At 36.4% G+C, this 25,131-nt stretch overlaps 1 protein-coding gene across 5 annotated transcripts in view; it reads left to right on the forward strand.

Annotated features, from left to right (window-relative positions):
* Positions 1 to 21,835, forward strand: part of LOC132153135 (collagen alpha-1(XVIII) chain-like) — an 89,483-nt gene extending 67,648 nt beyond the window's left edge. For 2 of the 5 annotated variants that reach the window (XM_059562413.1, XM_059562417.1), the window contains exons 5-42: positions 1,347 to 1,422; positions 2,534 to 2,680; positions 3,717 to 3,832; positions 8,262 to 8,288; positions 8,738 to 8,935; positions 9,264 to 9,290; positions 9,521 to 9,583; positions 9,704 to 9,790; positions 9,879 to 9,935; positions 10,349 to 10,477; positions 10,678 to 10,740; positions 11,246 to 11,290; positions 12,480 to 12,611; positions 12,695 to 12,763; positions 12,845 to 12,871; positions 12,977 to 13,075; positions 13,178 to 13,213; positions 13,315 to 13,404; positions 13,482 to 13,511; positions 13,660 to 13,695; positions 15,034 to 15,093; positions 15,181 to 15,258; positions 15,550 to 15,585; positions 15,696 to 15,749; positions 15,849 to 15,920; positions 16,020 to 16,085; positions 16,223 to 16,253; positions 17,252 to 17,305; positions 17,491 to 17,525; positions 17,620 to 17,742; positions 17,829 to 17,982; positions 18,082 to 18,146; positions 18,234 to 18,362; positions 19,299 to 19,331; positions 19,428 to 19,736; positions 19,823 to 20,020; positions 20,575 to 20,690; positions 21,012 to 21,835. In XM_059562413.1, the coding sequence (XP_059418396.1) occupies positions 1,347 to 1,422; positions 2,534 to 2,680; positions 3,717 to 3,832; positions 8,262 to 8,288; positions 8,738 to 8,935; positions 9,264 to 9,290; positions 9,521 to 9,583; positions 9,704 to 9,790; positions 9,879 to 9,935; positions 10,349 to 10,477; positions 10,678 to 10,740; positions 11,246 to 11,290; positions 12,480 to 12,611; positions 12,695 to 12,763; positions 12,845 to 12,871; positions 12,977 to 13,075; positions 13,178 to 13,213; positions 13,315 to 13,404; positions 13,482 to 13,511; positions 13,660 to 13,695; positions 15,034 to 15,093; positions 15,181 to 15,258; positions 15,550 to 15,585; positions 15,696 to 15,749; positions 15,849 to 15,920; positions 16,020 to 16,085; positions 16,223 to 16,253; positions 17,252 to 17,305; positions 17,491 to 17,525; positions 17,620 to 17,742; positions 17,829 to 17,982; positions 18,082 to 18,146; positions 18,234 to 18,362; positions 19,299 to 19,331; positions 19,428 to 19,736; positions 19,823 to 20,020; positions 20,575 to 20,690; positions 21,012 to 21,225 (3,381 nt within the window). In that variant the 3' untranslated portion in view covers positions 21,226 to 21,835. The remainder of the gene's footprint in view (positions 1 to 1,346; positions 1,423 to 2,533; positions 2,681 to 3,716; positions 3,833 to 8,261; positions 8,289 to 8,737; positions 8,936 to 9,263; positions 9,291 to 9,520; positions 9,584 to 9,703; positions 9,791 to 9,878; positions 9,936 to 10,348; positions 10,478 to 10,677; positions 10,741 to 11,245; positions 11,291 to 12,479; positions 12,612 to 12,694; positions 12,764 to 12,844; positions 12,872 to 12,976; positions 13,076 to 13,177; positions 13,214 to 13,314; positions 13,405 to 13,481; positions 13,512 to 13,659; positions 13,696 to 15,033; positions 15,094 to 15,180; positions 15,259 to 15,549; positions 15,586 to 15,695; positions 15,750 to 15,848; positions 15,921 to 16,019; positions 16,086 to 16,222; positions 16,254 to 17,251; positions 17,306 to 17,490; positions 17,526 to 17,619; positions 17,743 to 17,828; positions 17,983 to 18,081; positions 18,147 to 18,233; positions 18,363 to 19,298; positions 19,332 to 19,427; positions 19,737 to 19,822; positions 20,021 to 20,574; positions 20,691 to 21,011) is intronic. The other 3 variants (XM_059562416.1, XM_059562414.1, XM_059562415.1) reach the window with 3 other exon arrangements.
* The last annotated feature ends 3,296 nt before the right edge of the window (positions 21,836 to 25,131 follow it).

Genomic DNA, 25,131 nt, shown 5'->3' on the forward strand with positions numbered 1-25,131 from the left:
AGGTCAAAGTAGCTGCAGAGATTCTTCTATCTCTACAGCAGTGACCGTGATGGCAGATGTTTAGCAGCCACTCCTTGTCTAGCCTGACAGCCACCCCTGACCTCTATCTTTAGACCCTGGGACCCGTGGCCTGTCAGTATACTCTCACACTGGCCATCAGAGCACTTCATGTCCTCTCACCAAAGACTCCTTTTTCTAAATCTCGGCATGAAATCTGAGGATCAGAGTTGTTCTAGAACCTGATGCCTGGTATTTCAGCAGTGCATGTTTTGTAAAGTGCAAGGTCAGGCCCTCTTTGTGTGTGTGTGTGCTTCAATCATCCTGCCCTGGCAGCTTTTCTTCAAGGAGCTTTGTTAACTGTTATTTATATGTCTGAATCTCTCTTCCAGTTGGCTGTATTGGGTGTGTGAGTATACAAATATCTGTGCAATCAGCATCACGGTTCTTTGATTTCCCATATCATATGTTGTCTAGTATTTAAGATGGTAATGGTAATAATTGAGGTCAGAAAGGTCTAAATTGTTTGTACACAAGCAGTGAAATTAATTTAAACTGTGTCTGAACAAGTACTAAAGGCATAAGAAGTGATACACAGTGCTTTGTTTGTTTTTTAAGCTATGCTGCAAAAAATAAAAAGGAGATATTGTATCTTTTTCTGACTTTTAGTACACGTTTCGCTTTAAAGCATAATATTCCAGAGTACCGAACTTTGAAAAGTATACATTTTAAAATGTTATAACAAGATAAATTTACTTAAGAAGTAAAATTGCAGGACATATCAAGAATTTTGGGGGTCTTTTTGAAAGCAATTACTCCTTTCTATTCAGCAAAGATGCATTAAATTGTACAGAATTGAAAGTAAATTGTAAATACATTGTTACAAAATATTTCTGTTTCATATATAAAAAAATGCTGTTTTGCTCTTTTGAACTTTTTTTTATTCATGAAAGAATCCAGAAAAAGTGTATCATGGTTTCTACAAAAAATAAATTTATTCTTGTGCACCAAATTAGCATATTCGGATGAATTTAAATTTTAACATCACAGGAAAACATTATTATTATTATTATTATTATTATTATTATTATATATAAAATAGATATATTAATATATTATATTCATGGAAAAATACACTTTTTCAAACTAAATGATCTGAAAACAAGGCATAATATCTAATAATGTTTAAACCGTTTTGTAAATTTGTCTTGTTTTAAGGATGCTTAGATATTTTTACTGCTAAATAAAATAAGGCACTCATTAAAAATATGATTTTATCAGTGTACATGCTGTTATGTACATTGTACTAAAATCCTGATTAGTATATTAATGATATATATCATCTGCAGCCGACACCTCCCTCCTCTCGGCCGATCCAGCAGCCGCCGGTGACCAGCAGACCTCTCGTTGAGAAGCAGCTGACAGGTGAGCTTTCTCTCTGATCAGTGTCTGTATCACGTCTGTACTGATCTGACTGCAAAACATCAGCTAGTCTGACAGCACATCTCATCATTAGCATTTGCTACTCACTTAAGTGGCTCTTTTTCTTCTTGTAAACTTGGGAGTAGTTAATTTGGGGGGGTTTCTTGTTTCATTTACAACTTTTTGATTCTGTCATTTTGTTCATGAAAGAAAATGAGTTGCATGCCTAGATTACACTTCTGCAAAGAACAGCATGAATGGTCACCAGCATGTGTTCATTATTCAACCACCTTACTCAGAAAGTGTACTAATGAGGGTTGACCACTTTCAACTATGTTTTGCTGTTGAACTACACAGCTGTACTGGTCAACCAGTTCATGCAGGTCTAATCTAGTGTTTTAGGCAGAGAGATTTAAAATGTAATCTGAGGTTTACTAACGTAGATATAAATTCTGAAATAATTTAGAAGATTGCAAACATGTCTTTGATGTGATAGACTAGACTGATTTGATAAAAACAGTGTGTTTATAGAAGCAGCCACTGTGGTATTTGGCGCCCTCTACTGGTTTAAAGCAAATTTAACAGTGTCTTTGTACACTTGCATTAGTACAACCCAAAAAAGTTGAGTTATTCAGATTTTGTTATTGATAGATGGATTGTGGTGCATGCCGGTTTTGCCATTGCCTGAGGCATTATTGCAATTTTAAAGGTATACACATCAATATTGCCTTTTTTTAAAATGTAATTATGATGCAGTGTATTATAATTTAATTATTTGAATATAATTTGTATATATTTTAAAAATCACAGTTGCTACTTATTATATTTGTTATTTTTTATATTATTTTATGTTTATATTGTGAATATCTCACAATTAAGATACAGGTTTAATATCATAATTACAGAACATAAAGTCACTGATAATAATAATGATTTTAAAACCAACTTTATTATTATTATTATTATTATATTTTAAAATAAGGTGTCAGACTTTTTTGGGGCTTTTTTTACTACCTCACATCAATACATTCATTTACATATTTTTGTCAATGGTTTACTGAAATGTGATCTTTCTTCAGAATAAGCTGAATTGGTAAGTTTTGTTAAACATTAGGCTCAGTCGATTCCTCTCGGTCCTACGGTGATTCTCAACAAACATCTGGCGCATATGGCGGTTCTCAAAAAACATCTGGTCCTTATGGGGATTCCCGAAAAACCTCTGTCTCCTACGGTGATTCCCGGCAAACTTCTGGCTCATATGGTCACTCTCCACAAACGCTTGACATAATTGATGTTAGCAGGCAAACTTCAGGGTTGTATGATGATTCTAGACAAGCTTCAAACTCTCTAAGTACATCAGGCTCAGCTGGTGATGGCATACTGTATTCTGTGGAGTCCAGGCTCGGTTCTGCAGGGCCAACAGGTGGGTCGCTAATGAGAGAAAATCTCTCTGGACATGGACATGGAATTTGGACATGGAATTTTTGCATAGAAATTCTCAGCAGAATTTCTACATCATGCTTTGCATGAAAAGCTGGCAAAACGCTGTGGATGTGTAGAGATGCCCAAGAAGGACTGCAGCAGACTGGGAGGATGCAATAGTGTTGCTGCATATGTATGACATTTATTGCTATAATTGTTATATTGTATTTGTATTGTTTTGTTAAAACAATACTTCTTGACCTGCTTATAGAAGCTTCTGCTGGTAGGCATATTCTTAAATGAATATGTGGAGTGCTGCCTTGGTATTTTTATTTATTTATATAGTTTTATTGTATTGTAGGCTGAATGTCACAAAAACATGTCCAGGTCACATTTCACCACTAAAAATATAAAAATAATTAAGACATAAGCATTTTTAGGGCCATTCAGATCTTCTGTATTCTGTCATTACTTTCATAAAAAATAAGCACATTTTGCAGTAGAATTCTAAGTTTCATGTGTTAGATTCCATTATTTTTACAGTATTTTTTTTTATTCCATAATAATAAATATATGTTAATAATAATAAATGCTGTTCACCAAATGCTAGTTTAAATACAATGCCCCTTTTTTGCATTACAGTAACTTTAATCAAAATTATTTAGCATTTCAGTATTTTGACAAATATTTTAAATAGTGTCACTGTGTAAAAAAAAATCTTCTGTAAATTTTTTTTTTATTATTTTCATATTCTAATTTCTTATTTTGTTATTTTGATTTTGAGGTGAAATATGAGCTAAATATGTTTTCGAAAATGTAAAGCATATAAGAGGAAAGGTTATTTTTAAATCAATCAGACATTTTCAAATTTACAGGTGCAAAAGGAGAGAAAGGAGACAGAGGAGAGAAGGGTGCTATAGGTGAGAGGGGTCTTGCGGGGCCGAAGGGTGATTCAGGATCTGGATCTGGTGGCAGTGCAAAAGGAGAGAAGGTGTGTTGAGTACTGTGAACATCTCTGAGTGTTTCTGTACATCTCTACAGCTCGGTTGCAAAAGTAATAAGCCATGAGAACCTGTCCATTACAATAATTTATCTATTGCTGCGTTTCCACCGAAATTACCCGGAACATTTGTACCAGGAACTTTTTTTCCCAGGAACTTTCCCCCCCCCAGACCTGTTGCTTTCTTCGTTTCCACCGCGGTGTAAAGTACCGGGAAGATTAGGCAAATAGACTGGTGACGTAGGTCTGCGCGCGTTTCTCAATACAGTGCGCTGATTTTGGACGTGCATTCTCGGTAGTGCGGACTTTGTGCATTCGTCTCGGGAGTGTGATGTCCGCGACGAAGCAAGTCCAGTAAATCTGCAAACAGCAGCATATACTTGATAACAGTGCTCGAACTGAGTCAAGTCTTATGGGGGGTCCCCAAGTTTTTTTGGGCGGGGGGTTGGTTAGTCTCGCAATATACACTTTATACAAAATATACAATATATTTGATCATAATATGCATAAATATATACTATTTATTAAAAACGCTTAAATTCACACATATATATATATATATATAATATATATATATATATATATATATATATATATATATATATATATATATATATATATATATATATATATATATATATATATATATAATCTTCTTTTAAATTACTTACTTGAGTAATATGGATTTAGAGGGTGACAAAGCAGCAGACTCAAAAGGGCAGCTATGGGAAATATACCAGGGCACTACATTTAAGGCACTTGAACACCCGTAAAAGCAAGAGACTTCAAAATACATTGAAATGTCTCAAAAACAGTAGAAAATAATCAGATGGCTTCCAGTCTCACTGGATGGTATGACTGTCAGATTTAACAGTGGCACAGGGATAATTATTTCATAATGTCTCCGAAAGCAGTGAAAAGAGAGCAGTCAGTCATTTTATTTTTCAGGATTTTTTGATGAATAGAAAGTTCAAAAGAACAGCATTTATTTGAAACAGAATCTTCTGTTACATTATACTTGTCTTTACTGTCACTTTTGATCAATTAAATGCAACCGTACTGAATAAAAGTATTAATTTCTTTCCCAACATTTTTTTTATAAATTCTAACCACAAGCTTTTGAATGGTAGTGTATAATGCTACAAAAGTTTATATTTCAGATAAACTTTCTATTCATCAAACTAAATTTTTTTAAAATACTGTAAATAACGGTTTTCAACATTGATATTAATCATAAATGTTTGTTGAGCATCAAATCATCATATTAGAAGGATTTCTGAAGGATCATGTGATGAACACTTGGAGTAACAATGGTGAAAATTCAGCTTTGATCACAGAAATAAATTATATTTTATTGTATTATTATTTTACATTGTAATAATATTTCATAATATTACTGTTTTTACTGTATTTTGGATCAAATCAATGCAGGCTTAGTGAACAGAAGAGACTCTTGAACTTTTGAATAGTGTACATCCAACAGAATGATTCTAGCTTTATTTACCAATGTAGTATTTACCCTAAAAACAACTGGATGATTGATGTGACAATGTGATAATGTTTGTTCCAAAAGACTTGATTAAATGCATGAAACTTGTTTATTATAAATTGTGGCAAAACATGCTGTCAGCCTGTGTGTTGGTTGGGATTTATCAACTATTTCAGCACATACGATTTTTAAATAGTTACGTCCAGTAGGTGGCGATAAAGCACTGTCATAAGTGAGTGAGTCAGCAGACGATTCAACCATTTCAGTGAAAAAGGCTGCTTTATTCATAAACAAACAATACTATGGCAATCAAAATAAATCATTGCTATTTCAAGAGTGAATCCCGAATAAATGCGTATGTAATTCCCAAAACTTTGCCGTGTTTATACAGCCTTTGGTCCTAGCAGCATGAAAAACAAGTCATATACAAATAAATACAAATTCTGAATGGATATTAGAAAGCATAGAAAGCGCACAACGAGCGCTCCCTTTATAATTACTAAAAATCTGTTATCCATCTTCATCGAGATCTCTAGCACTAGCACTCCTGTAGAACCAGGACTGTTAATTATGAAAAAAATAGTAACGTAAGCCTAAATGTTTCCAATATATGCTAGGAATATAAAAGCCCCGACATGGAGTGGATAACTGTTAAAGTAGAAAGATATATAGCGAGAGACAATTACCCCTCAAAAAAGTCAGTAAGAAGCTTTCTATTCCCGACTGTGAGTGGAGGTTTATTTTTCTCCATATTTTAAAAGCTAAAATTAGCTTCACCGGAGCGGAGCCAAACAAAAAGTCCTGTCGACGATGTCATGCACGCGCACAGCGCTCTTTAGGCGGGACGTTTACATTTTAAAGAGACATGACAACTAGCCTATAAACACACTTAAAATAAATTATTGTAAATAATCAATTCACGATATTTACTGTATCCTTTGCATGCATTTATTTTGATTTGTCATTATTATTTTTACTAAAATAAAAATATCCGAGGGACCCCCCTAATTCTATTTTTTACTTCTTATGGGGGGTCCCTAATACCTTATGGGGGGTCCCGGATCCCCCCAGCCCCCCCTCAATTCGAGCACTGCTTGATAACTTCAGTCATCTGACCATGGCTACTGCTATTATCCTCTCTGTATATTTACAATAAAACGAAATAGGATATCAAATACCACTGCCTCCTTTCGTTTTCATTTAAGCATAATAACAGCTGCAGAAATGTACTTAGTTCAGGGATATGTGTATATATACAGCCATTACAATGAAACGAAATATTATATAGATTTGCCTTTTTATTTTCATTTTAACATATAGATAAATTGAATACAGACCAAAGATAACCTGTTAGATTTACCCAAAACGAATTATATTTTATGTTTAACCACTAAAGAGACATCAGAGCCAGCGGCACACATCAGAAGGTCTAGCCGAGGAGAGGCTGCTTCTCGGCGGATACATGAGGACTGATCTCCCGCTGATTGCGTGGAGTTCACCGTCTCTGAGATCGGCGAAACACATTTTTAAATAGGCGCTGTCTTTACAAATAAACCACAGATTGGAGTTTTAAACAACTACATTCTCGCCTGAAATACTTTAAAAATTACATTTCATGACACAATAAAACAGTAATATTTTGAACATGATCCGAATAAATGGTGGTTGAACTCAATCAATGCGGCGTGAACTCAGCTCGCTTTGGCTTCTGCAATTTTCCTCTCAGTAGATTTACAATAAAACGAAATAGGATATCAAATACCACTGCCTCCTTTCGTTTTCATTTAAACATAATAACAGCTGCATAAATGTACTTAGTTCAGGGATATACAGCCATTACAATGAAACGAAATATTATATAGATGTGCCTTTTTATTTTCATTTTAACATATAGATAAATTGAATACAGACCAAAGAAAACCTGTTAGATTTACCCCGCAGCTGAATTATATTTTATGTTTAACCACTAAAGAGACATCAGAGCCCGCGGCACATATCAGAAGGTCTAGCCGAGGAGAGGCTGCTTCTCGGCGGATACATGAGGACTGAGCTCTCGCTGGTTGCGTTGAGCTCACCGTCTCCGAGATCGGCGAAACACATTTTTAAATAGACGCTGTCTTTACAAATAAACCACAGATTTGAGTTTTAAACAACTACATTCTCGAAATACTTTTAAAATTACATTTCATGACACAATAACAGTAATATTTAGAAAATGTTGATCCAAATAAATGGTGGTTGAACTCAACCAATGCTGCGTGAACTCAACCAATCAGTATGTTTAGCGGCCAAGTCCCGCCCCCAAAAGTTCAGGAACTTTGAAAAAGTACCACCTCGCCAGCGGGGACTTTCTAAGGGGCATTTTTTTACCCGGAACTTTATTTAGTTCCTGGTTCCTGCGGTGGAAACACACCGAGTACCAGGCCAAAGTCCCTAGTTCCTGGGTAAAGTTCCTGCGGTGGAAACGGAGCATATGGTACGTGATGTTATTGTCATTGTTATAAAGTACACCAATAATAATATAGCTCATTTAACTATAGGCTTTTTATGTTGTCAAGCAACATTAATCTAAAGTTCAACTGATATACAATCTTAGGTTTGTGTGTATTTTGGTAAATGGTTTTGAATGTTGGCTCATCCAAGCAGAATTAAGAGACAGAGCTATTCTTTTTAAAGAAGCAGCTACATTTAAGCTATATAACAACTTTTACAAAACAATAGTGTTAATTGCTAGAAGATCACTTTCATTTATTTAAAAGAGGAAAAGGAGATACAAGGCCCTTTTCTTTTGTCATATTGTTACATTGAAGTTTTATGTCCTTCAAATCCACAGTAATGCTTGAAGTCAATGATGGGGAGCTTGAATGTTCAGCCATCTGTTAGAGTGCTGAGAGTGGCAGACAGGTCAATCATTTTTTTCTGTTTTCACAGGGTGACGCAGGAGAGAAAGGATTGAAGGTTTGTTCTGATGCTTCTACCTTGCCACAACTGTGACAACATACAGTATTTTGCACCAGTTAAATGTGAATTAAAGGAATAGTTCATGCCAAAATTAAAATGTGATATTAAAATAATTTACCCTCTTATCATTATTTATTTTCTTGTAAAATGCAAATTATATTATATATGTCTCCTTTAGTGTTTACTCATTTTTGGTGAACTCTCCCTTTAAAAGTAAATATTATTTTCCTCTTTTTAAGCATATTGGTTTATTGACTTTAATGAAGTTTTTTCTCAGGCCTATTCGCAACAAGAACAATAACTAGAACAATGACTATATTAGTGTCCACACTAAAACAAGACAACTTTCTGTTTATAATAAACACATGCTGAAGTTCTGTCATCTGCCACTTTAAATTGCTTGAGGTCTTTAGAGGTCTCATATCTCTCCTGCGTTTTGGTTTCAGGGTAGTTCTGGTTTTGGTTATCCTGGATCAAAGGGTGACCGTGGCCCTCCTGGCCCTCCAGGGCCTCCTGGGCCCCCAGGGCCCAGTGCAGAGGTAGAAGTAAGGGGAGATGGGTCAGTTATGCAGAAGGTGATAGGACCAAGAGGACCACCTGGACAACCAGGACCCCCTGGCCCTGCTGGAGCTGAAGGGGAGCCGGTGAGTAGATCACAGTGAAAGGAATGGTTCAATTACTGGCTCTATTTTCTGTTAGCGAATGCATTTCCATTTAAAAGAAACTGCATCATACCATAACTGTATGTGTCATAAGTGGTCTTGCATTTGACATGACGCTGACATATTAGAACAGTAATAGATCCCTATGGTGTTCCCCATCACAAGCAGAGAGTATGGTGTTAATACAGGTTTATGTGTTAGATATGCATCCTTGCAAACCCAAAGGCACATTGTGTTCCTGCCCTTGAGACTATGCATAATGCATTGGTCATATCTGAACAGAGCTAATATTTTATCCTCTCCTTTATAGGGGGACCCTGGTGAAGATGGAAAAGCTGTAAGTAATGCATTTCATAAAACTGTATAAAATAGACCTGGGTCAAGTACATTTTCAGTATTTTTCCTTTTTCAATCTGAAATTCTACCTGCTTGTGTATTTGGGGGGAACAGTTTGATTTTACTAAACAAAATGGGAAGAAAAGTCTGGATGTAGTTTTAATTTCGTGCGTTTGTGTTTGCATCCATATGTTTCATGTGCAAATGCTTAAGAGTCTGTTTTTGTAAAAGGGCCAAGTTGGACCTCCAGGTTTTCCAGGAACTCCTGGGAGTCCTGGACTCAAAGGAGAGAAAGTAAGTATTGTTGATGTCCATTATCATAGCTTATTATAACTGTGCACCATTTAGAAATAAATTGTGAATGCCTTTTATAGTATGCCAGTTCAACTTTTTATACTTATGTTTTAATTTTAGGGAGAGCGAGGTGAAAGTCAGCCAGGACCTCGAGGTCCTCCAGGGCTTCCAGGCCCACCGGGACCCCCATCTCGCTCTGATAGGCCTGTGAGTTCATTATTAATCAACTGTTTTTGTGACTGCTTTCCTTTTTAAAAAACTGTTCCATAATCTTTCCTCTGTATTCATTTTAAAGACATTTGTGGACATGGAGGGTTCTGGATTTGATCTGGACAGTGTGCGGGTATGTCCTGTGTGCACTATATTAACTTCCAGGATTAATTCGGATCTAGTGCTCAACAGCTAGAAATCTCCATTTTTGGAATGATACATGTCATTCATTGCTGATAATCTTCAATTTACTTCATATACACTAATGTTTAAAAGTTTGGGATTGGTAAGATTTTTTGATGCCTATGATGCTCACTAAGGCTGCATTTATTTGATTAAAAATACGGTAAAAACTGAAATATTGTGAAATATTATTACAAATTAAAATAACTGTTTCCAATTTTTCATATATTTTAAAATTCCTATAATTACTTCTAGCAGACACTGAATGAAGCAAAATGTGGTAGTTTTGTTTACATTTTATTTCGAATTCTTAAATTTCCTGTTTATTAAAGCTTGCATTTCTTTACTTAGTAACTTTTTATTTGTTTATAGGCAATGCCTGGCCTACCCGGTCCTCCTGGTCCCCCTGGCCTCCCTGGTCCCCCTGGCCCTGGGTCTTCAGGCTCTGGTGGTTTTGGGCCTCCAGGTCCTCCTGGGCAAAATGGAGCTCCAGGTCAACCAGTAAGTCTAAGGAGACATGGTCCATGTGTATAAAATTCGTTTGGTAATGTTGTGTTGGAATAAAGCGTTATTAATCAGAAACGTGGCCATGTGGGTTTGTGTGTGTGCATTGTTTCTCCCTGTCATTTTGAGTCTTGTTAAAGTCATAAAAATTAAAAAATAAATAAATACATTTTAAAAAGGATGTTATTTTTAAATAGGGACTTCCAGGTTCAATAGGGGCTGATGGAAAACCAGGCTTAACAGGCCCTAAAGGTGAGAAGGTAAGAAGTCCAGTCTCTTCTAATAAAACCTGTTGTGATTTATAAACCTGGAAAAACCTTAAAAAGTTATTCTAAAAATTTAATTATCTAAATTTAGCTTTTTGTGAATGCTTGTGGAGAGTAAACATGCTTGCAAGCCAGCGTGATGACATTTTTTTGTCTTTGAAAATTAAGCATACATTTGAAATCCAATATTTCACTTGACATCAGGGCTTCCTTTAGTGGGAACCTCTCGTCACAGTCTGGCATACAAATATAAATCCAGTCTGGCAGTCTCTATAAAATGATTTCTAAAACATTCTTATGCTGTAATCACAAACGACTGAAAGGGTCATGGAAAAGTCATGGCAATCCATTGGCAAAAAAAGTGTAGGGGCACGGTCCATACATACAGTAGATAGCTATGCTGGTCCTTTAATGGCTATGGACTTTCATAATTCAGCTCTGTTGAGATCCTTGTAATAGTAGCTATCTTTAGACACTGGACTAATTTTGTGCTCCACAGGGTGATGCCGGTGAGCTGGGCCTTCCTGGACCTGTGGGAGAGAAGGTCAGTATGTGTAATGTGTGCACCTTATGAGAAACCTCTGAAACACTTCTTATACACATGTTCATCTGCATAAGACATATTTGAATGTCAAGTATAATTTTTTCTGGACAGCTCAGTGATCTGCAATGCAATGTATGCTTTAAGAATTCAGTAAAAATGTCCTATCCAGGTGTGGCGTAGTAAGATCTAGTAAGAATTAAATTGTCTGTCTGTACAATAATGATCACTAAACATGTTTGATGTAACACATATTTTACTGTCAGTGTCAGAAATACAAACTTGTAAAATTAAAAAAAAAAAAATTGTCCTAGCTGTTTTACCTAGACTTGAAAAACTATCATTAAAATGAAAATTAAAAATTACTTTAAAAATATGATTGAATCAATAAACCATTTTTAATAAAAATTATTTAGATATATACTTTTCCAACTATTCTTGAAAGTTAGTGTACTTGTTTATAAAGCAGATGGAATTACCTTAGTGTAAAATTTATGTTTTAGTTAAGATATATTATTTTATAATAGACTTATTTTCCAATAAAGCTGTCATTTTTTTTCAAATGATACAAAAAAAAAAAAAAAATGCTGTTAATGATACATTGAAAGGAGTCATTTCAATCCAAGTCTCTTTAAAATGTCATTTCCATCACTGGCATTTCCAGCACAGAATGCTTTCAAACATGTTGCACACTTTGAGATGTAGTGGAAATGACAGTTGTTCATTATTAAAAGGGCCCATTGTTGAAGAAAAAAGGAAGAATCATGTTGATGTATTGTGTCACATCTAGTTAGGACACAGTGTGGAATTCTGCTTCAGAAAACAGCTTTTTCTGAAACAGTCAAACCCACTCAGGGTTCTTTTATGTTTCTGTCTCTGTAGCATAACTCCTACTTTCCCAGCTATCTTTATGATCTTCTCTCCTACTCTGCCTCATCCTTCTCCTCTAAAGCTGCAGGGTGGCAGGTAGCAGGTCTTGAGTGTGCAATCGATTTTCTTCACAAACATTTCAACTTTATACTCTACAGTTCTAATACCTGAAATGTAACATTATATTATTTCACTGATGGTAGTTTGGACACTTTGTGACATTGCTTTGTAGATGCATTGCCTGAATGTGCAAACTAATGTTTTGCTCTTGGAATCTTGAAAACCTTGTTCAATTATTTATCTTTCTCCTCATCTTTTAAAGGGTGCCAAAGGTTCTTCTGGTTCCCCCGGCCTTCCTGGAGAGGGTGGACTTGCTGGTCTTCCAGGACCAATGGGACCTGTTGGACCACCAGGGCCACCTGGTCCTCCTGGCCCAAAATATCATGTTGGTTTTGTAAGTTTTAATCAATTATACTTAATATCTCACTGTCTTATAGGGAAAAATGCAGAAGTATTGAGTTCTTTGTATGTGTTCAGGATGATATGGAGGGTTCTGGTGTTCACTTCAGTTCAGTCCCTGGAGTAAGAGGACCAGTAGGAATCCAGGTTTGTTTGTTTTCTGCTCTGCTTTAATTTACTCTTGTTGATCTTTGGAAGTTAATTTACTGCAATCCTATTTAATTTCAGGGACCACCTGGTGTCCCAGGACCACAAGTAAGACTTCATTTATTTGTTCAAATGAAATTTCTATCCCAAATATATAATTTTCATATCAAACCCAGAGGACTTTTTATATTTTATTTATATCTTGTTTCTCAGGGTACGCCTGGTTTCCCAGGATTTCCTGGTGAGAAAGGAAGTGAGGGACCTCAGGGAAATGATGGCCAACCTGGTTTGGATGGCTTTCCTGGACCGCAGGTGCGTTTCATTTTAATAAAACTCTTAGGTGCAAATTTACTAAACAGCCCCTCCTATGTGAAGTACTTCAGGCTGAGATCAGTGTTTTGCATTTTCCCACAGGGACCAAAGGGCAACAAGGGAGACAGAGGTGACCGGGTGAGTTGACTTTTGGTTTTGAAGTGGTTTTGTGGAATACCTGGGACTTTGAAATCGCTAATGACCTATTTAATCATTGTTAAATGTGATCATCTTTTTAGGGTGAACCTGGTCGAGATGGAGCTGGACTTCTAGGTCCACCCGGCCCCCCTGGACCACCTGGACAAATTATTTATCGTTATTATGAAAATGTCAGTCTTCATATTTATATAGCTTTTTTGCTTATATTGGTCCATATTCTTAAGTTGTTTGTCATTTTTCTATACAGAATGATGAAACTGGAGGAGCAGGGCCTCAGGTATGAAAATTCTACTTCCGATAGTCTTTTGTTAGTATGGCAGAGGGCATTAGGAGACCAGAAAATGTCTTGAAGGCACTGAAATACAGACCTTTGTTTTTTGTTTTTTTTTGTTGTAAAAGTAATATATCATTTGTGTGATTTTCAGGGTGGGGCTGGTCTTCCTGGTCAAGCAGGATTCCCAGTTAGTACTGCATAACTTAATTTGTTAGCCCAACCAACTTTTTTTATTAAAACAACCTTAGATATTTATACTGTGTATTCTAGAAGTAATTACTAATGCCACAAGGCAGGAGAGACTGTGATTTTTCCGCTTTCATGACTCCGCAGTGACACTGCTGACGTATGTCACTGCAGTAGTGATGGGAAGTTCGGTTCTTTTCCACGAACAGGTTCTTTTGGACAATTCGATTCAATAAACCGGTTGAAAAAAGCGGTTCACCAGTTCTTTTGCACTCTACGTAATGACGTCATTGGTGATGCTTGCCCTTCATTCAAGCCTTAGGTTTACAGTACCTGGGCTCATAACATTAGCACAGAATCAGTTCGGAATCAATCACCAAAATAATTAGTTCGGTTCAAACGTGCTGTGTGTAAGTCTGCTTCACGCTGAATCACACATGCGCAGTATCATCAGCTCCTCGGTTCTCGAATCGGACACGTCTGACAGAAACGGTTCTCGGTTCAGTGTACTGGTGATCCAAAAATCGATGCAACTTGTTCTTGACTCGAGAACGAGTCAGTCTTTCGTTCGTTATCTGGCTCTGATCGGTGTTCATATTCAGTTCTCTCTTCACAGCAGTTCAGTCAGTGTACTATTTGAGTAAATTAATTACTCCGGGATATTGGTTTATTTTAATTTGGAGGGAGTGTCAGCCACATTAAAGTTAACAGCTTAAGTCATTTGTGGATTAATGCTTATTGGAGACACGAACCGTTTCAAATGATTCAGTTCAATTTGTGGAACTGGTTCAACCGGTTCACTAAGAACAACCGGTTAAATCAAATGATTCGTTCGCGAACCGGACATCACTACACTGCAGTGTTGTGAACGTGCTCACAACAGACCCGGAAGAGAAGACAATGCTGAATAAAGTCGTAATTTTTGTTATTTTTGGACCAAAATGTATTTTCGATGCTTCAACAAATTCTACTGTTTTTTACTGTTCTAATGTTTTATTACCTTTCTGGACATGGACAGTATACTGTACATACATTTTCAATGGAGGGACAGAAAGCTCTCAGACTAAATCTAAAATATCTTAAACCATGTTCGGAAGATGAACAGAGGTCTTACGGGTTTGGAACAACATAAGGGCGTGTCATTAATGACATAATTTAAATTTTTGGGTGAACTAACCCTTTAAACATGTAATGTTCGGTTAATAGTTACATTTGAAATTAAAATAATTATACATTACATATACATATATATTTACAATTATACATTAATTAATCTAAACTTTATAGTTGGAATTATGTTTTATAATCCATCTTAAACTCCATCTACTTATCCAATCAGGGCCCAGTAGGACCAAAGGGTGACCGAGGAGAACCTGGATCACCAGGCTACGGCATTAAGGTTTGTAAGCCAAAACCAACAGACAAAGCTTGATATGAAGTGTTTAAAAAACTCAAATTCACTGCTGTAACATGATTTCATTTGCAGGGTGACAAAGGAGAACCTGGACTTATTCTTGGACCTGATGGAAACCCATTTTACCTTGATGGACAGACAGGCCAAAAGGTATTGTGTTAATTTGTTTTATATAATAAATTTTTTATGCATTTTATTTCATTTTATTTTTGGATGGAATGCTAATTGGATATTGAAGTGTTCAGAAAAAAGAAAGTTCAGAAAGTTTCGTTCAATATGACTTAAGGACAATATTAGTCAATAATTTCCATATTTTGTGTTTCTTCATATTTTTAATGACTTAACTAACATTCAGAAACGAGGAAAATACTAAAGATTGAATAGGTGTACAATTTTTTTAGTACCATATATCAAAATTAATTAGCTTTTTTCTCTCTGTAGGGTGAGAGTGGGCTTCCTGGACCAGTCGGACCTCCTGTATGTTTGTATTAGTTAAATCCTATTTTTAAGTTAAAGGGAACAAAAACTGTCATGCCTCTATTTGGAACATTCTCAGCAACATCTAAGTCATATCTCATTTTATTCAGGGTCCAGCTGGACATCCTGGTTTGAAAGGTGAATTTGGAATGCCAGGCAGACCTGTAAGTCTCAAAATTAAACTTTCATCAACAAAAAATATTCCTTGACAGACAACAGCATATTTTACTGACTGTGACCTTCATTTCATTTTATGACTATAGGGTCGGCCAGGTGTAAATGGATACAAAGGAGAGAAGGGAGAGTCTGGGTCAGGCTCTGGATATGGCTACCCAGTAAGTACACCACAAGCTTTTGAATTTGAAAATAAATGAAGTTTGTTCCATCAGATATGGATTGCTTGGACTCATAAGTTATTTTTGTGTCTTTTCAAGGGTCCCCCTGGTCCCCCAGGACCCCCTGGTCCCCCTGGACCTGCTGTGCCTTTGGACAGATTCGGTGTAAGTGCTTTATGTGTCAGATAACCTATAATCTATTCATGAATCATTGCGGAATGAGCTCCATGTGTTGACTATGTTGAACTGAAGTGATCATGATTGCAACAGCAATAATTTGTAATCTCCTTTTTCCATTTCAGAGATATGAAGATTATTCGAGACAGTATCCAGGTAGGTTATTGCAGTCATTCCTGTCACAGCAGATAATCAAAAGATATTTTGTCACAAGGTCCTTAAAGTCAACGTGAAATCAAAATGTACTCTGTTTACATGTTAAAGTACTTTCGTGATCTTACTGTACATGATTTAACTGCGCATGTTTTAAAAAAAAGACAAAAAAAATCACTTTAACATGGTGTTTGCATATAAATGTGTCTTAGAAGTGTGTGGTCACAACTGCCCTGCAGTGATAAAAAATTATTTTTTGATCCTCAACAAACCTAAACAGTCTCAATTATCAAGCTGTTAATTTTCGCCCCACCCACAACAGGACTATATTAGCATATTCCCGCCCTGAGCCAGTTGTATGCTGTCTGCCATTTTATCCGTGCTCGAGCAGCTGTAACGACATGTCTTGTGAGCACTGCAGGTGTTTTATAGTTGGATGTAAAAGTGAACATGAGTCTTTATTTTCTCCTGACATCAGAGCCAGTGAGGACACATTGGAATAGTTTTGTTTTTGATGTAATGTGCCACCGAATACACAAATAATTGAACAGAGCAGTGGGGTGAGCAGTAGCTCATTATCATTTAAAAAAACATTGACTGAAACGGGTCGCTGTGAACAGAGCTGTTTTTGACAAGGTAAAAAGGGTGTTTTTTTATGTGACCATTGAGAAATTTTAACCAAAGTGTGTTGCAGACATTTCATGAGTACCGTAAAGAATCATACCAACTTGTGGAAAATGGGCATCCAGTGTCCCCTTTAAACAGTTTTTCTTTAGTGCTGATTTAACAAACTTCACTTTGGTCCAGCTACTTCCCAATGGAAAAAAAAAAGTCCCAACCTATATTTTATTTTCCTGTTAATGACTTGTTTTGCTCAAAACAATTAACATTACAGAAATGGATCAAAAACTGCATTTCATGTGGATTTTAATATGTAGAATGTGTTCACATGTCAACAAATTTTTACAACTTTGAACAATGCATTGTCTTGTTTTCTTAAGCTATGAAAGGAGAGAAAGGAGACCAGGGTTCTCCTGGAGTTCCAGGGTCGCCAGGTAAAATTTACCACTGTTGCTGTTTCTAGACACTTGGGCTGATAGCAGGAGGCAATAACAGGGTTGTCCTGGTCTCTGTAAATTTAGTGGCTGAAGTACCTTGACTTAGTAGCTTGACATAATTATTAACTCATTGTAAAGGGTATTGTGGTATTTAATGTATTAATGCAGTATTTTTTCCACAGGTTTTTCCTCTAACATTGATATCTATGCCCTCAAGGTATGTGATTCACTAAATATGTAAATTTAAAGTCTTTGATGAAACAATTTGATTATAATTTCAACAACACAAAACATGGCTCCCATTTCCTTAGAATGAGATGAAGGGGGAGCAGGGGGAGCCCGGTCTTAAAGGAGAGAAAGGAGAGCCAGGAGGAGGATTTTATGACCCTCATTTTGGAGCTGTACAGGGACCACCAGGAAACCCTGGACCTCCTGTAAGAATTATTGGCAATTTCTGGACATAACCCGAATTGAGTTGTTGACTACATATAGATGGTCTCATATAAGATATCTTTCCTAGGGACCTAAAGGAGACTCAATCAGAGGTCCTCCTGGACCACAGGGCCCACCAGGATCACCTGGTGTTGGTTATGATGGTCGTCCAGGAAACCAAGGACCTCCTGGACCCCCTGGACCTCCAGGGTCACCGTCATTGCCAGGAGCCTACAGACCACGTAAGAAAAAAATAAGTACAATTCTTAACACACTTACTGTAGAATATTTTTGAGGAACTTCTATAACAGACAGTGTTGTATGATTTGTGTTTGTTTCAGAACTCAGTATTCCCGGACCTCCAGGTCCCCCGGGCCCTCCTGGAGTTCCTGGCACTGGATCTGGAGTGAGTGGGACGTTCATGGTGTGTATATGATTACATACCTGACACTTTCTACTTTAATCGTGCCCATATTTTTTAATGTTTAAGCAGGTGACTTTCCTGAGGTCTTATGACATAATGATGGCTACGGCACGCAGACAGTCTGAAGGTGCTTTGATTTACATTTTGGACAGAAACGATCTCTACCTCAGAGTTCGGGATGGTGTCAGACAAGTGATGGTATGGTGCTTAAACACTCATTTTTGTTTACAACTTTTCATTTGTTGTAAAATAGTATAAAAAATGCATTTCATACATAAAATTACTTTAATAACAATTTTTATAATGTTTACATTTAAAAAAAAAAAAAGTCTGCCAAATCAAAGTTAGTGTTGTATAACCAACAAACAAGTTTTTGTTGTTATGTGACAAGTAAACCATTAAAACAGGAAATGATTATCATAAATATAATGACTGTCGATTTAGTAAGTTCATTAAAAATATAATTATATAATTGACATTTTTATGGCATGGCAGGATTTGTTCTGTTTGTCATGATATGACCAAAATAAATAAATAAATAAATAAATAAAATCGAATAAAATAAATAAATAATAAAATAAAAAAAATTTTTTTGGTCACACCACTTGCCATAGAGCGGTTAAATTATTAAGGGGAAGTCGTGGCCTAATGGTTAGAGAGTCAGACTCCCAATCGAAAGGTTGTGAGTTCGAGTCCTGGGCCGGCAGGAATCCATGACTTAGGTGCCCTTGAGCAAGGCATCGAACCCCCAACTGCTCCCCGGGCGCCGCAGCATAAATGGCTGCCCACTGCTCCGGGTGTGTGCTCACAGTGTGTGTGTGTGTGTGTGTTCACTGCTCTGTGTGTGTGCATTTCGGATGGGTTAAATGCAGAGCACAAATTCTGAGTATGGGTCACCATACTTGGCTGAATGTCACGTCACTTTCACTTTCGTTAAATCAAAATTATGCCTATATTAACATAGGTTTTTCCAGACATAGAAAATCAACATGAATGCATATTTCTAGGAACATGGTGGATGTGATTTAAACTAGATTTTTATTTTATTTTATAATTTTATGAATTTTTATTTGTCATTGACTCATTTTAAGGAGAACATTACAATATAAGGTTTTTTTTTTCTTTTGTTTGCAGCTTGGAGATTATAAACCCTTCTATGGAGAGCTGGTAAGCAGTGCGAATAAAGCTTTTTTTTATGCTTTAAATAGTGGATGTGCATATCAATTCCTGAAGGTATGACTAGCTCGTTGGCTCTTCCTCCAGGACAATGAAGTGGCAGCGGTCCAGCCGCCCCCTGTTGTTCACTATTCCCAAGACCACACAGCTGACAATGGAGCAGAGCAGATTTCTCCACCGCACCAGCCGATCGAGTTTCCAAGGAGGGAGCCAGAGAATAGAAACCCCAATCCACCTGACTCCCGTTACCCAGATCCACGATACCCACCCTACACCGATCCCATACAACCACATAGACACCCCGTTCAACCTGAGAGGAACCCCAGCACTCCAGCCCGCCGCCCTAGCCCTCCTGTCAATCAACCAGAGGGCCACACCCACACTTCTGGACCAGGGGTTAGTTCAGTCAACTTTATCACAACATTTGCATAGAACCTCTGTGTTAATTTACTTTTTTGACACCATTTTAATTTTCTGTACAGTTGCATCTTATCGCCCTGAATTCTCCACAAGTGGGCAACATGAGAGGCATTCGTGGAGCAGACTTCCTGTGCTTCCAGCAGGCGCGGGCCGTGGGCCTGAAGGGAACGTTCAGAGCCTTCCTATCTTCCAAACTTCAAGATCTCTATAGTATCGTCCGCAGATCTGACAGAGAGGCGTTACCGATTGTTAACTTCAAGGTGTGTAGCAGTGTTTTGTTTTTTTTGCTTTTGTATCGAGATACTATTGTAGTTTTTGTTAATATTTTGAATTGTATATATTTTTTATGTTGTTCATTTTAGTTAGTTTTAGCAATTTGTGTGTTTGTTTTTAACTTTTTTACATTTAGTTTTTTTATATTTCTATATAGTTTTTTTTCAGTTTTAATTAAAAAATTTTTTTTTGTGAAACTGAATCAAAATAAGAAATATTGCCTTGGAAACTAGCTGAAATGAGTGTAAGTTTTATATATTGCGTTTTATTTCAGTTACCATTTATTTTATTTTATTTTATTTTATTAATCATTTTTTTTTAAAACAAATATTTCTGGGGAACTTCCCATCCCATTTATTTATAAATTTTTTTCATATTCATTCACTCTTGTCAAATGATCTATGTTGGTAGATGAGTATTCATTTGATCTTTTGGATCATTTTGACAATTCCTCAACATTTTCTCCTCAAGACTAAACTTACCCAGTGTACTCACTTGGTTGTTTCTTGTCTTTTCATGGCATTAATATTCTCCTCTGCAGGATCAAGTGCTTTTCAGAAGCTGGGAGTCTCTCTTCAGTGACTCAGAGAGCAGGATGAAGGACAATGCTCCTATCTACTCATTTGATGGCAGAGATGTCCTGCGGGACAGTGCCTGGTGAGTGCCAGTGGCTTTGGCTGATCCTGTGAACCCTTCAAACAGAGGCCTCAGCACAACGTCCTATCACTTTTCATTTTCATAAAAAAAAAAACCGCTCAGAGTACTTGAGCTAGAGATGAATCTATGTAATTGTAGCTGTCTAGTACCTTGTAAACAAAATGTAGTTTCCCTGTGAATGGATTAAAATGCTGTGCAACCTGATTCCACAGTCAGGCAATGCAATTTGACTTTGCAATTTTGGAAAAGTCTTCCAGGTTTTGAATGCAGTCTGAGCCTGATCTTAAATCTAAAATGACACTTTTTCCCTCTATCCTTTAGGCCAGAGAAGATGATCTGGCATGGTTCCGATGGCAGGGGTCACAGGCAGACGGATAACTACTGTGAGACGTGGAGGGCCGGAGACCGTGCGGTGACAGGCTTGGCCTCGTCTCTGCAGGCTGGCCAACTCCTCCAGCAGACCTCCAGCAGCTGCTCCAGTTCCTACATCGTGCTGTGTATCGAGAACAGCTACATGACACAATCCAAGAAATAAAGCCGTGCTAAAGAACACTCAACACAACCGTTTATACAGGCCCAGTATCGCTTCAGCAGATGCCTGTATCTAACGAAAAAAAAAGAAAATTATAAAAATATTAAAAAAGAACTGAGTCTGCCTTAAGGAGAAGTTGCGAGTCATCTGTTCCGTCACTGTAATGCCAAAGAGGCAGGTTGAACATGGAGGTGTTTGCTCTCTCTCAGGGCATTGGCACATATTTTTCAGGGGGTTAAACCAGAAAAGTGAGGCCTTCCAAGGCAGTGTTTTGAAATTTATCCATATAAAATTTTGTATATGAATTGTTTGTCTGTTTTTTTTTTTGAAGATGTGTTAATTGGTATATTTAACCAATTTTAGCTATTTTTTTTGTGTGTAACTTTTTTCCACTTATTTGTCTGTACCGTTTCCATTTTCATTCAAGGTTTGTTAAATACAGAGGCGCAAACCTGACATCTAAGTTTTAGGATTCGAAAAGAGAAAATATTTATTTAGCAATAAAGAGAGCTAAAATATGATTTGAAACTGCAAACCATACTTTTTTTCTATTTTAGTGAGCACTTTTACATACTTCCCCAGTTAAAAGTGCAAGACTGGAATAGAAATAACTGTAGCTAAAAATGGTCACGGTCTCAAAAAACACAGTTGGTAAAAATATGATTTAAATAATTCAATACTTATCCCTTGAAAGAGTTTTTGTAAAAAAACAAAATTATTTTAAATACTTCTGTTGCATCTATGGAATCACTGTGTGTTTCTATTGTGATTAATGTGAAATTTCATATGGCCATTCTTCTTAGTGTCATTGTTTTACACTTCTGGTTGATTCCAGAAGTTTTGATAAAGCAAAGTGACTGATTTAAGCTAGCAGTTACATGTCCTTTAATTCATTGGACATTTCAGAGGCTTTGGTTGCATTTGGTGCTTTTCATTGATGAAACAGCTGCTGACAGTGTTGTTTGGGAGAGACAGATGTGTTTTGATTTGATCTTTTGATCTTATATCCATATGGAATTTCAGACAATTAATCCACTGTAGTGCCACTGATGAATTCAGTACAACCCTGTGGGCTTGTCTTTTTTCTTTTTTTTTCTTTTAACCAGTATGTGCTGTACCATGTCTTAGAGGCACTGAATAAATGATTTTGTTTTTGTTTGCCACAATAATTCTGGCACTAGTTCTTGTGTATCAAAATCAATTTTCTTAAAACCTGATCTGTCTATACTCTGTCCATTAATGCACAATATTAAAATATCAGATACCATGCACAAGCCATTTCATATCATGAATGTGTTTACTGTTCACTGCCTGATTACTTAAAAAAAAATAATAAAGATTTTAAAATTTTTTCCTTCCAAGTACAATATGTATATTTTACTTTAAAATCATAAAGCCTTTAACCCATTGTTTTCATTTGTGAGAATAATTTTTCTACACCATAATTTTATGTTTAAAACCCCTTAATTGTTATTTGTCATTATTTACTGAAGTGATGTATACATAACATTTCGAAGAACTCATTGTCAGGTTGAGATTAAGTGACTTTTGGTATACAGAAAATCCTTACTTCTAGTTCACATAAAAGCCACCTTTGATCAGCATAAGTGCCCTTCCTTCTCAATGGTTGGAAGTGTAAACTATGCGATTCTGCTAAATGCTGTTTAAGCACTGACATACTCTCAGGCAAATGTCTTCTGTGTATGGCAAAGGGCCCCAAGGTCATGATTCATGCATGTCTCTAAATTGCACAGTATGCCCCTTTGATGACATTGCAATCCCTCCTCAGTGCCTATTGCACTGATTCTCTGTCCGCCTGAAGGGTTTTACAGCCTGTACAATAGGATTTAGCGATGTGGCCTTGAGAGGGCCTCAAGGCACAAATCAGAGACTGCTGACAGCGAGCTGGTGAAGCGGTCCTTCTGTATCTCAGGACTAAAAGGTCCTCTGCAAGCATTTCAAAGCAGGTGGACCAAGCCTGTAATATAGCCCATGGGCATTTTAGAAAGTTGATTAATTGAAAATTAAGCAAAATGGTGTGTCAAAAAATAAGTAAAATGCTATGGCTGTTAAGAGTCCTGTTTAAAACGGTTTCAGATGGAGTATGGATCATCACAGTGCAGGATGACAGCAGGAACTCTGCAGGAGTTCAACGAGATGACTGTCTTTATGATTAACTGTTGTTGTTTTTGTTGTGATCTGCACTGAAACAAAAGAAAACAAAGTTTTTATTCTTAAGTAAAAGTCCTTACTTTGGGATAGTTCGCCCAAAAATGAAAATTGCGTAATAAAGGCCTCCTGAAGACAATCAATGCGTTTTGTAAGAAAAATATCCATACGTCCTACGTCATCTGCTGGAACATGACTCTCTCGTGTACATGTGTAAGAAGCTAGAGATTAAGGTTTATAAAGTTTAAAATCTTGACATTTTTCTGACAAAATATATAGATTCGCTTCAGGAGGCCTTTATAATCCTCGGTTTAACACGCATTTCGATTTGAATGGCAAAAAAAAAAAAACTCTGTAAGTGTGATTTATTGATGTTGACTCGAACCATTTGGACAGATTAATTTTGAAAAGTAAACAAATAATTCAAACCAATTTGATGCAAACCTGTCAAAAAATTTAAAAGATTTGATTCAAAAGAGCAATTCGTTCACGAATCACGCCTGTTTCAAACATCGCTGTCGGGGGTTAAATATGATGTTGATGATGGATACTGTTTTACTTTTTCTCGCTCCCTTCAGTCTTTACATTGCCTTTAATATACATTAACAATACAGTAGATCGCCCCCCCCCCCCCCTATTAATCTATTCTATTAATGTTTTATCTATTATTATGTGTTATTCCGTTTTGGTATTATTTGTATTAATTAATATGTGACCCTGAACCTCAAAACCGGTCTTAAGTGTCAATTTTTTGAAATTGAGATTTATACATCATATAAATTTTTGGCCAAGATACAACTATTTGAAAATCTGGAATCTGAGGGTGCAAAAAAAATCTAAATAAAATTGCCTTTGAAGTTGTCCAAATGAATTCTTAGCAATGCGTATTACCAATCAAAAATTAAGTTTTTATATATTTACGGTAGGAAATGTACAAAATATCCTCATGGAACCTGATCTTTACTTAATATCCTAATGATTTTTGGCATGAAAGAAAAATCGATAATTTTGGCTATTGCTAAAATTTGCGATATTGCGATAATTTTGGCTATTGCTAAAAATATACCCCAGTGACTTAAGACTTATGGTTTTGTGGTCCAGGGTCACATATATGGTTACCTGATCATTAGTGATGAAGCAGCTGGTTCCTCTCTCTGTTGTCACGGTGGTTAAATTTCAGGATCTTTAAGATTTAAATGTCCAAGTGTGTTGTTTTCAAATACGTAATTCCAAACTTGTATGTACTATATGTATGTATGCATAAGTGTTTACGGGCATTGTGTAATTGCATTTTCTTCAGTATCCTTTCCTAAGGTATAGAACTATACAGAAAGTGAAAGGTAAACACTTGATTAGAAAGTGAAAACTAGTTTCCACAGTTAAAAAAACAAAAAAAAACAAACAAACAAACAATTAACTAAATTAATTGACTCTACTATTGTTCTAAAATGTGCAAAATTGCTTAGCAAATAAAATAATAATAGCCTATAAAAATGCATATGCTTTTACTTATAGTACAATTAATACAGTACTCCTAAATGTATGCCTTCATTTTCTATTTTTTGTAATCAGCTTTTTATACTGACCCCACAAAAAAGGGGTGACAGATCCAATAAAGCTTGTTGCACCCCTGTCGAGTGATATAGTATCCACATAAGTCTTTGTGACTGCAAACAAGGGGAACAATATGCAGCTGACTGCAATCTCTAGCACTGGCACAGGAAGTCTATATTTAGCAGC

This window comes from Carassius carassius, chromosome 11, assembly GCF_963082965.1.
Source record: "Carassius carassius chromosome 11, fCarCar2.1, whole genome shotgun sequence".
In the NCBI taxonomy this organism is placed as follows: Eukaryota; Metazoa; Chordata; class Actinopteri; order Cypriniformes; family Cyprinidae; genus Carassius; species Carassius carassius.